The following is a 13,831-nucleotide window of genomic DNA, read 5'->3' on the forward strand; positions in this document are numbered from 1 at the left end:
TTCAAAAAGGCAAATAAAGACACAGGGAAGTTCAACTACACAATATATCTTTGTGGCTTCTGATTTTTATTATATCAAAGCCAGCTTTGAAATAATGCAAAAAAAGTTTCAACCTGACTTAAATGCACAACAGGCAAAAGCTCTGCCTTTCTGTGTCCCGCATCCTCCGTAATCTTTGTTCAAAACGAAGTGCACTGCCTCAGCTCCTTAAACGAAGTGCACTGCCTCAGCTCCTTGTCTGTCTGGGCTCCAGTGTTCCTCCTGTGCTGTCTCAGGGGATGCAACAATTTGCATACACAGCCAGCCAGGCTTGCTTGGTGAATTCTGAGAGATTTGTGCAGAAACCCCATGAATAAAACAACATGAAAAAACCTCGGCATGATCCTGGAGGTGGTGATACGTGTGTGCACTTGCATGTGCTTAATTCTTCTGGTTTTACTTACTACATCTTTTGGTTAGTGTGTAGAGAAAAAAAAGGTGAGCAGTCTCTATTAACGCGTTTCCCACAGCCATCATTCTGCATGGCAGTCTATTTGCGCAGGTTTGAAAGTAGATGTTTTTAGTTCCGAACTACTGAGCCAGGAGCTGTTTCATCTCTCTACGGTCCTTGCTGTGCAGAGCTACTAGGCAGAACTCACTGACTTGATGCTTATTTACTTCCATAGATAAAAAGAATCTCTGCGGAAGTTTGGATGCTTGGGGAATCATAATATATACTTGAGACACTGGAAAGAATTTTAGATACTTTCTTCCAGTATTATGGTGGTCACATTATTTAAAGGAGAGGCCAGCTTGAAAAATAATTATATGAACCAACTATAATATGTAATTGGTAACAACAGAAATAGCAAACTTTTACTTAGCATTTACTACATACCAGTCTCTAAAAGAGGGTTTCTCAATCTAATAGTTCCTTTTGGTTAGAGACTGTGTTGTGCGTCCCAGGAAGTTGAGCAGCACTGCCCGACTCTGCCCACTAGGTGTCAGTTGCATTTCCCTTGCGCCACCACGTTGTGGCAACCAAAGCTGTCTCTGGACGTAGCCAAATGTCCCAAGGGCTACAAATTCACCCTGGCTGAGCGCTGATCCCTATGTTAAGCATTTCACAATAAAATACCTTTTGTATTTTTAAGTAAATTTTAGGCAGGTACTCCGCAAATAAATTAAGCAAAGAACAGAGATAATTACTCTAACTCACTCAAAACAAGAAAAACAAAGTCAAAGTAAACTCTGTCCCAGGCAATGTACTGACGATAGGTACTGTGGATACCAGTTTTAAAGCACAATACTAACCAGATGCAGCCTTCTGCACAGTGTCAGCTAGAGTGCAGGTGGGAAGCCTGTATGCAAGCAATTCAACCCCAATGCTCATAGTCCAAATGAACACAGTCATGAGAGCACACATCTATCTTTAAAGCAAGATATATACCCATTTCTCCTCACTGACCATATGCATATGATTTCCTTGACTTCTCAAAAGGTGAAGCTACATATTTTCCATGTTTCTCACTTAAATACTTGCAGAATACTTCAGAATCTGATACCACAGGTTCTTTTCGCATTGTAGTTAAGACAAAAGCCTTGTTCTGGCTGGAGTAGTTCAGCGGATTGAGTGCTGGCCTGTGGACTAAAAGTTTGCCAGTTCGATTCCCAGCCAGGGCACATGCCTGGGATATTGGCCAGGTCCCCAGTTGGGGGGTGTGTGAGAGGCCAACTGATTAATGTTTCTCTCACACATGTTTCTCTCTCTTTCTCCTCTCTCCAAAAATAAATAAATAAAAATCTGGGGAAAAAAGATAAACGTCCTAACCCTAAATGGCTGGTTGATTCATAACACAATTGCCAGCTTCTGTTTTGAAGCTGAATTGAAGAGATAAAAAAATGAATTATTTCCCTGAATCAAAGACAGCACTGACTGTAAGCACAGCATCACGTTTTATATCAGTAAGACAGAAAAACAAAGGCTATTAATCAAAGCCTGGCATTCCAATTGACTTGTAGACCCATCCTGACCACTGCGATGGTAAAGAGTAAGAAAAGCCAGGTAACTCAGGCTTGATGAATGATCCACTGAATAAATTCATGACTTGCAAGTTCTAATTTAATCATTTATTGTTTTTGTTTCTGATCTTCATTTTTTAAAAAGGCCGTCTGTTAGGAATAGGATAAGGTAAGAAAATGTCACTCTAGAATGCTTTTTTATTGTGACAAGACAGAGCTGAGCTGGGAATTTGATGCTGATGTTTGTCTTAAAATTTCATAGGCATCTAACCTTAGTTCTTGATAATATAAACAAATTGAACATGAACTTTTGAAAAAAAATGCTTTAAAACTATAGTGAGAATGTTTTTCAAGAAAAGCATTCCTTTCTTTGGAGTCATTTCCTTTGCATTTCAAGATTTTGAAAAGATGTAGGTTAAATAAAACATTTTACTTTAAATCTCAAAATGCCAATTTTTAGGGAGAGACTATGAAGATTAATATAGCTACCCTAGTCTCTTATCCCAATATTCTATATGTCTTATCATATAGAGGACATTTTGATATGATGAGAAATTGCACTAATTATTCTTCCTACCTTGAAGAAGAGATGACCATGAAATAGCTACCAGCAGAAAACAAAGAGACCAGATGTAAAATCTAAATTTTGTGCAAATAGATAATCATTACTCTTGCTTTAATATCCCTGCCTTAGGGATATTCCTGTCTACTACCAGATCATTAGTAAGCCAACAATCTTTAATCATGTAGACCATCTTTCTCCATCAACCACTGGGTCTGAGTACTTTGAGTTATACTCCTAAATTACAGAAATTGAATTTTACCTAAGTAGCACCTTATCTTGCCTGCTTTTATATATAATTCATTTCTGCAAATCAAATCAGGGCATTTTAAAAGCTAGCCACAGACCATTACATAACTATGCTTACTTGTATCTTCTATAAAAGTAACTAGACTTTTCTAAGCAATTACTTTGAATGGATATGGTCTTTTGTGCAGAGGCATTCTGAAAATCCTGTTACCTTATGTTTGAAAAATAAAACCCAATCAGGACAACTAAACGATGAAGAGATAGCCAATCTATCAGATACACAGTTCAAAACACTGGTTATCAAGATGCTCCAGGAACTCACTGGGCACTTCAACAGCATAAAAAAGACCCAGGCAGCAGTGAAGTTTGGATTATGTGAAATAAAGAAAAATCTACAGGGAACCAACAGTGATGGGAAGGAAACCAGGACTCAAAACAATGATTTGGAGAAGAAGGAAGGAAGAAAGTTTCAACCAGAACAGAATAAAGAAACAAGAATTCCAAAAAATGAGGAGAGGCTTAGGAAACTCTAGGACATTTTTAAACATTCCAACACCCAAATCATAGGGGTGCCAGGAGGAGAAGATCAAGAAATTGAAAATTTATTTGAAAAAATAATGAAGGGGAACTTCCCTAATCTGGCAAAGGAAATAGACTTTTGGGAAGTCCAGAAAGCTCATAGAGTCACAAAGAAGTTGGGCCCAAGCAGGAATACACCAAGGCACATCATAATTACATTACCCAAAATTAAAGAGCAGGAGAGAATCTTAAAAGTAGCAAGAGAAAAGGACAGTGTTACCTACAAAGGAGTTCCCATAAGACTGCCTTCTGATTTCTCAAAAGAGACCTTGCAGGCAAGAAGGGGCTGGAAAGAAGTATTCCAAGTCATGAAAGGCAAGGACCTACAACCAAAATTACTCTATCCAGCAAAGCTTTCATTTACAATGGAAGGGCAGATAAAGTGCTTCTCAGATAAGGTCAAGTTCAAGGAGTTCATCATCACCAAGCCCTTATTATATGAAATGTAAAAGGGACTTATATAAGAAAAAGAAGATCAAAACTATGAACAGTAAAATGACAACAAACTCACAGCTATTAACAACCGAACCTAAAAACCCCCTAAAAACAAAAACAAACCCCCCCTAAGCAAACAACTATAACAGAAACACAATCACAGAAATGGAGAACACATGGAGGGTTATCAGTGGGAGAGTGGGAGGCAAAGAGGGGGTGAAAAGGTACAGAAAATAAATAGTATAAATGACAGGTAGAAAATAGACAAGGGGAGGTTAAGAATAGTATAGGAAATGTAGAAGCCAAAGAACTTATATGTACGACCTATAACATGAACTAAAATGGGGGAATGTGGGTGGGTGGGGGTATGCAGGGCAGAGGGGAATAAAGTGGGAGAAATGGGACAACTGTAATAGAATAATCAATAAAATATATTTTAAAAATCAGTTGATCGTCACACACAAAAAAATCCAACCCACTCAGGATTCAAACCTAATCAGTACAGCTTTGTGAGGAATTTTAGACTTCCCACCTCAATCACAGGATACTGCAATAAAACTCACTCTGTGTTTACCAATAGAGAGAAAGATTCTTTTGACTGTCTTTTTATTAAAAGAATTGGACATTAAAATGAGCATCATTTTACATGCTGTAAACTTAATATTCAGGGCAAGATGCAAATGGATAAACTGAAGCTAAGGAACATAAAGAAAAGTAAGAGCATGGAAGTCTACATAGGACAAGCTAATTAGCATGGTTTTTTAACTAAGGTTAATTGGGCATTTTACATGAATTGAATAGCTACTAAAATCAGAGGCCTAGGAGTTGGAGACAGCAGTAGTCACTTAGACAACTATTAAGGATGACTAGTATGAAGCACTGCTTTGAAAGTGCGTCCCTCAAGGAAACCAAAGGAGGATCTACTTCTGTCTGGGCCCAAGTGCTTTGAGGATTAAATTAAAACAAAGACGAAAACAAACATGATCAATGTCATAAAAGCCTCGAGAGGATCAGAGTCCTCTCTGCTGGAGAATGATGCTGAGAAGTGAAATACAGCTGGGAGGCACCAGGGACAATGACGCCAGCTCAGAGCACTTAGAAAAAATTCACATGTATGGGAGAACCACAAATTCACTCAGATCTCCTTGAATCAAAGCAACGGAGAGAAAGGAGCAACACGAATACAGGATAAGTGAAAAGAAATTCATCCTTAATTACTTTTAAGTAAGCACCTCCAACCACTCTGAGAAAATGAACAAGTGTGGAGTGATGAGATTTACTTTAAGGACCAGTGCCTTTAGTTCATGTATCCATTGTTTATAAATAAATAGAAGTTTTGAGAATTTCTTCTTAAATGCAGCAGGGAAACTCTCACACCCAATTTCTGACTAAATTACCAAATGTTTAGAATTAGCAGAGTCCAACCATAATCAGTGTCTTGGGTACTAACACCCTTCCCCCGATACATACATCACACTTATCCAATCAAATTATTCTTGAGAGCCTATGAGATTCAAGGACACAGCACTCATTATTGCATTAAATCCTCGTAAGAACTAGGTGAAGTAGGCTCAGGAAGGTGAAAGAAATCACCCAAGATTGCATAAACTAGGAAATGACAGAGAACTACCCTGCTGTCCCCCACCTCTCTTATACACAAGTAAATGGGCAAAGAAATAATCTCTAATACTTTATATTGACAGCCCTTTCTTTAAGAACCTCAGAAGTAAATTCAGACTCATTTCCTGCCGGGTGACTATAGTCAACTTCACTGCAATCTGAATTAGTGGTTTTCTAAGTAGTGAATAACAACAAATGCCATTAGGACAGTACTGAGCAGCTACTCTGCTAGATGTCTGATACCTACACCTACTACCACTCAGAATCAATCCTCACAACCACTCTACTGCAGGTAGCATTCAAGGTGCCAAGGACTGAGGGCACTTGCCCCAGATTCTGCAGCTAGTAAGTATCCTCACATACAGATTCTTCCCTCCCAGTCCCCATGCTCCCCTCTGAAAAACGAAAACCAGGCACAGGAACACAAACCAACATGCTGGTCTCAGCCACATGCCTGAAGGTAATGAAGCAGTCATAGGGGAGAAGCATTGCTCACCTGACTCCAGGCGCCAGACTTCCACTTGGGGCATCTTCCTCCTCGGCACTTTCTGTGCCCATTTGGCTTAGCAAGGTGTTTACAGTAATCACTTTCTAAATGGCTTCCATCTTTTGCCATGCAGTAAACATTTCGTTGTTTATGCCCTCGACCACAAGAGACAGAACACTGAAATATAAAGCAATGGCAAGGTTGTTGTTGTTTTTTTTAAATGACATCGAGTTTGATAAAATCGTGTGTCGTGAGATGTTAAGATCATGCTTAACAGGAGTTACCATCCCCCTAAGACCATGCTTAACAGGAGTTACCATCCCCCCTTTCCCACGCCATTTTGGATAACATCTCAAGGCACAACCTGGAAGGAAAGTAGCCTCGGGGGAGAAATGTCCACAGCATTGTAGCAGCAATCCTGTGTAGTGTTTTGGGTCAGAGTGGGCAAATCTGGATAATTTAGGCCAGGAATGAAGTCCACAGACCTGAAATTGCCATGCAATTCTGATTTAAAGAATTCATCTTACTATGAATAAGGACTTCTTTTCATATCTCATTTCATGCAGTCTTTGACCAAGATATTTCTTCAACAAAATGCCTCATGAGTCAGATTTGGATAAAGTTGCATTTCCAAAATACAGCTGTGTCCAATTTCCTAATTAAATGATAGAAGGAAGCTCTTCCCCATTTTTCAGAGGATAAAGTCTCAATTTTGGGAGGGAGGCATTACCTTTCAACTTCGGTCTGCAGGTTCACTGAACTGTTTTAAATGTGACCTTGTCTGACCACATCTAAGCAATTTGACTTTGATTTCAGATTAGGTTTCTCAAAAAGGTTTAAGAATCAAAGTGCCCGGGGAGTTAAGACAAAAATTTGATATGACAGCTTCTTGTAGAACAGGCAACAGGCTGCCCCAGTGAATGCCTGAGATATTCAACTTCCATTGCCTCATTAGCAATTATAGGAGTTATTACCACTTAGCTTAGAAACTTGCTGGCTCAGGTTTTCATGACACATTATGTCCCAATATAACGTTCTTGCTTTCCAGAGGGAAATGAATTTAAGAATGAAGGAAAATGTGAAAATGCAATGAAAACATATTTCAAGTGCCATTTCCTTCTATTCAATATTTCTCATTCCCTCTACTAACTGTGACTTTGTTAACGTAAATCACTAAAGTGCCCTTTTATGTGTCATAGATAAATAGCACTATGTAAAACATGCAGCCTGAAATCAATTCAATCACCATTACTATCCAAGCATGCTCAAAGTTATACCATTCATAAACTTGCCAGACATGTTTTTCTACTAAATACAAACCATTATAAAAATTTCAGTAGTAGGTGATAGACTTAAAATATGTATCTTAACAGGTGTGACTATAACCTTTTATTTTAAGAGATGGTTGCATTGCTGTTTTCATTTGGGCTCTCATCTTCTGAGTATTATAATTTGGTACAGTCACTCTGGAAACCTTAATAGAGTAGACAGTGTGAAAGGAAGGAGCCCACTTTGAATACCTATACCAAAACTAAAATATCCATAATTCAACCTACAGTGTTCGAAAGTGCCTGAAGACTTGGGGATATGATTCTAGAAGGCTTTTAGAATGAAGTTCCTAGAAATCTTCCTATAAACCAGTGATCTAATGACTTGCACACAGGTATTCGCCATTATTAGTAACTAATTTTAATATTAAAAAATGTTACTTTGGTAAGAAAATAACATAGGGTCACAATTAGTATTTGGGGTGAGTTCATTTGTTTATTCAACATTTATTAAGCACACACTAAATTCTAGGAATTATACAATGCATTGGGGATATAGTGATGAGCAAAACTGATAATGTAATTCCTGTCTTCATAGAAGCTTACAGACCAGTGAGGAAAAACAGCATTAATCAAGTGATAACAAAAATAAATGCTTATTAGTTGAACTGAGTGTTATAAAAGAAACAGTCTAGAGTGGTTAGAAGAGGGCTCCGTGAGACATCATTCCCTGGGGCCAGAGCATGCAGAACTCACAGATTACAACAAGGTATTTGGATTTTACTCAGCATTCAATGGGAAATCACTGAAGAGTTTCTAAGTGTGGATACGACATGGTTTCATTTTTGTTCAAAAATTCCACCTTGACTACTGAGTGAATGATGGCCAGGAATGCAAATGTGACTGAAAACAAGAAAACTGCTCAGGAAGCTATTGCATGTATCCAAACCAGAGGTGATGGTGGCTTAGACTAGGGTGCAGTGCTACAGTGGGGGGTTGGTGGATTTACAACATGTTTTTGAAGTAGAAATGATAGTACCCGATGGATCAGCTGTGGGGTGGAGGAAAAAAGACAGAGTCAAGGATGCTTTCTAAATGTCTAATATAGGCAACTGGATAGATAAATGACAGGTACGGAGATAGGGGAAACCATTGGGAGTCAAGGATATATTTATTTCTAGACAATAAGATTCGCTTAAAGGAGACAGATTTATGAATGAGAACATTTGGTTTATTAGGGTGAAGACACAGACATAGCTGTCTTAGAGTAATCAGATGAACACGGATGAATTTAAAGCAAGTCTATGCTTAGGGAGGATAGTCATTTCAACATAGAAACACTACAAAGAGAATGTCCCTTAATATTGAGAGGCAGCAGGGAGTCGACAGAAATAATGATTTAATAATCAAAATCAGTGGTCACTGGAAGAGACAGTCTAAAAGTAATCAGCAATCTTCAGAGGCAGAATTAGAAAAGGCACAGCTAGCTCACGTTACTTATATGCCAGGCACTTCTCTAAGACTTGAAATGCATCATCTCATTTAATTGCCCCAATAACCATAGAGATAACTGTCAGGAACAGTAACAGCACAATGAACACAGTTACCAACATCATTGACAATCCATCTGAGGTGGCAACCAACATCTTATTTATTGCCCACAAAATGAAGATGAGTGAATACATTTCTGAACATGTTGACTTAAAGACTGAGTATGAGCTGGATTAGGTGGGTCTCACCCATTCCTACGTATACTTGTCCTATTTGGGACCTCAATGTAACTGACTTGGAAAAAGAACTCAATATTTTGGCAGGGCTCACTATACATATTATTTGCCTACAATTGTTAGGATCCAAAAGCAATTAGAAAATTCTCCAGGTGTCCAATCTGATAGAAAACTCTTTTCATTTTTTGCTTTCTAACTCACCAGTGAAGAAAAGCAGCCACTCATGGAAATTTTCATATCCTACAGTTCATTGGGTTATGACCCAATTATGACTTCATAAAAGAGCTACGACTTTGATAATCAAATGAATACAAGTTTCAACTCTATATTCTGAGGGAAATTTCCATCTGATCATTTCTAGTCCTTTCTCAGGCACTGGCTTTTGCATTGCCATGTGTCACAGAGAATAGTTACATTTAGTGCGTCACCCAGTACATGTTATTTATTGGCTACATATCTGAGCATTCTTGCTCTGGAAAATATTTAATTCCTTAACTTTGCAGCTAAAATAGCTCCTGGTTTGCCAATAGAAATGTGACTTTTATTTTTCCTCTGAGGAAACAACCCAAGTTGTTTAGGAGAATGATTTCCCCACCCTCGACCTGGAGTAGGACTCCCTCCCAAACGATGTAATCTCTGCTTGTTACTTAGAAATGTCAAGGTGTGCATCTCAGATACCTCGTCTCTCAAGGTTGTGTTTCTGTGAGGTCTTTGGAAGGGGATGTTTAATGTGGAGCTTTGTTCAGGTGTTGCTTTACCACTTGTTACAATCTAAGGTCTATGAGTTTGAAATCCTTGCATTTGAGCTCCTCTGGGGAAAACAAAACTCAAGGCATGGGCAGTCTACTTGTAACCTCTACAAAAGGTTACACCTTCTGAGTGGTAGCTCCAGTGTGGATTTGGGTCTGGTGTGCTGTCCCTGGCCCTTCCCTTATATTGAGGGGCATAATCTCTCAGTCTTCAAGAAGCCAAAAAACAACCCCAGCGTGTCTGCCTGGAAGAGACGAGCTGAAGACCTAAAGACAATGAGACCCCTGAAGTTGCCAAGGCTGCTGAGAACCTGAGTATCCAAATGAAGACAGAGGATTACCACAGAACTGGTAAGGACTACATAGGAGAATAACAAGGGGAGGGTGGAGGTCAGGGATGTACACAAAGTCTGGCTAGAAGGAAGCTTCTCGGAGGGGCTGAAATATGGTGGTTGGAGTGTGAACCAGGATGGCTGGGTTACAGCGGAGGCCTCCTAAATGTGGGTTAATGCATGGCCATGGTCCAGGAGGAGGGCCCTTGCTGTGTCTGGGCACAGTTTGGTTTATCTAGGTGATTCTCATCTCCAAGTGATCTAGATACATGAGATTCTGCATACATGAAATGTGTCTCAGAGGATGACGATCAGCTAGTCCATATTTCCAGGCCCAGGACTGGCTGACAGGTAGAAATCCAGAAGCACTGAGAGGCCACAAGAAAGGTTGTATACCAGAGCCATTAAATCAAGACTCTCCTAATCTAAGGATTTTTGACAATTGGAAAGCTAACCTTCACTCCAAGACTGGTGGGCAAAGTTCAGTTTTGAGAGAAGAGACCTTTAATTATTATTCAAGGCCTTTCTCTGCGATGCTCTAAAATATGATAATCACTTCATTTAAAATGTTCGGTTGTGTCTTTTCATAACAACAACCAGCTCTTCTTGATTCTACTCTCATTTTAACTTTGTTTAACAAAACATAAAGTCAACTTCATCTGGAAAGTACTCCACCAGAAATGATGCCATGCTCGCACCCACAGTTCAGCTGCCTCTGCTAATCACAGGCTGAATGAAGTGAGTGCTGTGTGAGTACCACACTGTCGGGAAAGGTAAAGGGATACCAGCCTGCACTTGCTGCCACACTGAAAAAAGAAAGTGAGCACAAGGATATAGATTTAGGGATCAATGTTTCAAATACTAATCAGTGCAAGGCCTGGAAGACCACATGGCCTTGTCTCATAGCAAAGAGCTAGCAGCATCTCACACAGGTTTATTTACTGCCTTCCCCACTAAAGGCAGTCAGCAAATATGCATGGAAATGAACGAACCCATGACTCCTGTAGCCATCACAGAAGTGATGAAATGCCATGTTTTCCTAAAGGTAAACAAAGATAAAACCACCTAGAATCTGACCCACAGTGCTAATGCTGAACTGATCTAGCATAAGCTATTAAGTTGCAGAAAGGCACCCCCAAGAGCATTCCTTCCATTGGAGCACAACTATTAGAAATCATACTAGACACCTTCTACTGAACACTCACCATGAATGGGAAGGGAAATGGAGCTGAAGGTCAACTTTGTGGATCAGGCACTGCTAGGGCTCGTTTTCACAGAAAAGGAAACCGAGGATTAAAGGGATGACGTCACTTGCCTAGGCTCACAGAGATAAGGTTAGGCTTCAAATCCAGTACCTCTGCCTCTTGAGCCACCTTTTTCTTCCTCAAGTTCTACTGAAGAAAGGATCTAGTTAAGAAAACAGGCTGCTCACCTCTGCTTACCCAAGGTACCAACAGAAAACAAGGATCTCGAGCAGTGTTTCTGAAGACTATTTTAGAGACCTCTGATTCCTTGGTCTCTCAAGAAAAGAGTAGCTAAGCAATGTTAGTATTTTGACTTTAATATGTTCTCCACCACATCATTAGCACCCTGGGAAGAAAGGCACTATGAAGAGCAAATATATAATCACATCAGTAAAGGGTCACATTTCCCTTTGGCCAAAGCCACACCCCATTTTCTCTTGGTCATTTTTTAGGGTTTGTCTACCCTCTGGGGCATGCCTGATACCACATGGTAAATGACTGTTTTCTATCACTGATGAAGGGCTCTTTGTGTGGCCATGCATGGAAGGATGCAGGTTGTAAATTCTGCCCTGCTGAATCACCAAGGACTATTCTCTCAAATGTCTGAGCTATACAGCATCTCAAATATTATTCAGTGCCTCTATTTATTTTACAAATTCAGCACTAGAGGAAAGGAGACATGGCATGCTCCTTTAGAGGGGGAGGAGGGCATGGAGGCTCAGGACTATGAGCTCCTGTCCCTAGCACACAATACCATTCACTGCCCATCACACTGTGGTCAGTTCCAGAGTCCTGCATATGCTGCTCAGGAACCACAGCTAACCAGACAACTGATTCTTCCTATTTAAGTCAGTGATGCTCACAGAGAGCTAGGAGGATAGACAGGGACTAGAGAAGCAGGCATAGTTTCTGCACCTCTGGCTTTGACATATAGTAAACACCACTAGGAACAAGAGTTAGTACAACCACCTCTTGTTCTGAGGTACCAGCCAAGAAAAAATCCCAAGGAAGGCGTGTACATGCAGGAGCACAGGAAATGACAGTTCGCTGTCTTCACCTTGCTCTGACATGCAGCATCTCAAGGCATACGTTCTAGGGTCAGAACTGAGCTGGAGTGCCCTCTACTATTTTATGCTGGTGCCATTTGGGATGGGCGATTTAACCTTTCTCAGTTGTGGTTTGTTCTCTATAAATGGACACAACAGTATTATCTATATTCAGTAAAGTTGTGCACAAGTAGTGAGTCAATGCATGCAGACAAAGCTCTGTTTCTTTTGGCGGAACACTATAAAAATCAAAACACACTCACTATTACCAGATTAAATCTTTTATTCAGTGGAGTCTTTTAGACTATCTCCTAACACGCTGTTAAAAAGGCGAGCATTTTTTAAAAAGTATGTGTTAACTAATGGGACCTAAGATTAACATTCTAACTAGGTGAAGGAGGGACTTAATCTGGCAAAATCTCACCTATGGGCATGGGTGAGAGCTTCCCTTTCCCAAGGTCATGGAGAAGCGTACAGAGCAGGCATAAGTGTTGAAATGCCTTCTCTGTTGCTGTGCCCTTCCACTCTTCCAGACTGTCCCTCACTCACATCGTCTCTTCTAGCCACAGAAGACAGGAACAGGTGAGGGAAAGAAAGACCACTCTGAATGCCACATTTATTTTCTGCTCCATGATTTCCTGCTCTCACTTATTATCTCAAAAGCTACTTCTGTTTCTCATGTGTTTTTATTATGTTTTTTTTAAATGTCCTGAAAAACAGATTCAACGTCAGTGATCATCATTACTGAACACATATCCACTCACTTCCCTGCTCTGGTCACAGTTCTTTGTCAAAAAACATCTTATTGACAGGAATGACACATTTAGGGATTGTTTATAGGGTCTTTCAGTGTCACACATGATGATTATTTGTAACTGACGTCAGCAAAATAATGACATTGGCATTTTTCAGGAAAGAGGTGAAGATGTTACAAAGACCCATACTCTGTGCTCGCCACAGGACTATCTATGAAGGTAATTTGGAAGACAAGGAGGGTAGTGGGTGAGATATTTGTTCCAGGATCCTCATTCTCAGCTGTTGCAAAGGTAAGCGAAGAAGTGTCTGAGTATGTAACAGATGGAAAAGCTGTGACTGATGAGAATGGTGACCAAAGTTTCCTGGCATTCTGAAGGTGGACTGTGATTGAAAGCCCAGGTAGGGGGGTTCACGTCTCCCTGGAGATGTCATTCTGCTGGAAGATGACTGCGCTCAGGAACTCCCACTTGTGACCTCTGCTACTGTCACAGGCACCCAGAAAGTTTAAGTCACCTTTGGGAATGCCTCTACAGAGAAGCAATCCAGGCAGGTGGTCTCTGGACTTTTACGTACCTAACCAACGTCCAGCCCTTGAATCACTTCCTTCTACCAAAGAGCTAGTCTATGTTTCATTTAGTAATTTAAAAGATACCAGGACAGAGTTTGTTTAATTGCATTTTCCAGTTTTGCTCCTCCACCAATCTGTGTGAAAAGGACATCTTTACATGTCAACACATGAAGCATCTTAACACTGAAAAATTTACAACTTTTTTGGA

General features: G+C 40.0%; 1 protein-coding gene across 3 annotated transcripts in view; it reads right to left on the reverse strand.

Annotated features, from left to right (window-relative positions):
* Window positions 1-13,831, reverse strand: part of ADAMTS9 (ADAM metallopeptidase with thrombospondin type 1 motif 9) — a 176,543-nt gene that overhangs the window by 39,365 nt on the left and 123,347 nt on the right. For all 3 annotated transcript variants that reach the window (XM_037040884.1, XM_037040885.1, XM_037040883.1), the window contains one exon: window positions 5,943-6,110. In XM_037040884.1, the coding sequence (XP_036896779.1) occupies window positions 5,943-6,110 (168 nt within the window). The remainder of the gene's footprint in view (window positions 1-5,942; window positions 6,111-13,831) is intronic.

This window comes from Sturnira hondurensis, unplaced genomic scaffold, assembly GCF_014824575.4.
Source record: "Sturnira hondurensis isolate 20B ecotype Veracruz unplaced genomic scaffold, ASM1482457v3 Scaffold0002840, whole genome shotgun sequence".
Classification (NCBI taxonomy): Eukaryota; Metazoa; Chordata; class Mammalia; order Chiroptera; family Phyllostomidae; genus Sturnira; species Sturnira hondurensis.